At 60.0% G+C, this 1,314-nt stretch overlaps 1 protein-coding gene across 1 annotated transcript; it reads left to right on the forward strand.

The window, feature by feature from the left end:
* Positions 1-332: 332 nt before the first annotated feature.
* LOC146597728 (mucin-17-like) lies at positions 333-1,201 on the forward strand (the record flags this gene model as incomplete). Its single annotated transcript, XM_085301602.1, has 5 exons — positions 333-394; positions 506-613; positions 692-819; positions 907-965; positions 1,053-1,201. Coding segments are annotated over exons 1-5 (502 nt in total), but the record flags the coding sequence as incomplete, so codon positions are not given.
* Positions 1,202-1,314: the final 113 nt, after the last annotated feature.

Here is a 1,314-nt window from a genome sequence, read left to right on the forward strand (position 1 = left end):
GGCACCACCAGTGCAGAGACCTCTGCCTTCTCCACCACACAGGCCACCTCCACAACACCACCCCTCACCACCTCAGCAGACACATCCACCACAACTTCCACGACACCTCTGACCTCCACCACAGCCTCCACAACCTCGGCAGAGACCTTCACCACTGCCACCACCACAGAGGCCACCACAACTGCAGAGTCCTTCACGTCCTCTACCACCTCTCAAGGCACCTCCACGACAACCTCCAGCACTGTGGTCACTTCCAGCCCTGTCTCCTCCACTTTGGTAGCCACCTCCACGACGTTCCCTGCAGCCTTTATTACAAATAGTTCCTCCACTACCCTAATGAACTCTACAACCTCCTCTACCACAGAAGGGACCTCCACAGCTATCATTCCTGCAGGTACAGTCTCATCCCACCCCTCTTCCGCACCCTCCCAGCTCCAGCATTTGGCAATAGGCATCTCCTGAGTGTCCTCATCCTTCAGTGACCCCTTACCTTGCTTCTTCTTAGTTGTCTGCCAGCATGGAGGCACCTACGATGGCATCAAGTGTCTCTGCACCTCCATGTTCTATGGCCCCCTGTGCGAATTCTCCGTCGATTACATTGACACCAACCTCCGTAAGTCTCCCCTCCCTCGCCGGGGCCTCCAGGGGCGCAGGCCTCCGTGCTGAGCCTCCTCCCTCCTGGGCTTTTCAGCTTACCCAGGGACKATCGTGATGGAGGCCCAGCTGGTGGTGACCGTCACCAACTTCAACTACACGCCGGAGCTGAACGACACCCGCTCGGAGGCTTACCTCGAGTTTGATGATCACTTCAGGAGAGAGGTGAGCCCTTGGGGGTGGAAGAGGCTGGGGGCAGTCTCCCACGGCGGGGCTGGTCCAGCACCTCCTGCTCCCTCCTCGTTTTTGTAGATAATGAAGATCTACGGGTACATCTCCGGCTACGAGGGAGTGAGGATCATCCGCCTCAGGTAAGGGCCGGAGGGTCTCTAGGAGGCAGGGAACCCGTGGCCTCCTCGCTCACGGCCCCCCCACACACACGCAACCCCTCCCATCAGGCCCGGCAGCATCGTGGTGGAACATGAGATCTTCTTCACCGCCCCGGCGAGTGACAACACGACGGAGAACTTCCAGGACATGACGGAGCAGCTGGTGCAGAGGCTGCAGGATGCGGAGGCAAACCAGGGCGCCTGCCAGCACAACAAGTGTGAGTGTGTCCCCCCGCCCCCCCCCATGGATGCCTGGGTCCGTCCTTGGAGGTTTCACCCAGGGGTGCCCACCCCAGGTGCAGGGAGACCCCGAGGAAGGTCTCTGAACCCT

The sequence above is a fragment of the Rhea americana genome, unplaced genomic scaffold (genome assembly GCF_003343005.1).
Source record: "Rhea americana isolate MKP2758 unplaced genomic scaffold, rheAme1 scaffold_1785, whole genome shotgun sequence".
Classification (NCBI taxonomy): Eukaryota; Metazoa; Chordata; class Aves; order Rheiformes; family Rheidae; genus Rhea; species Rhea americana.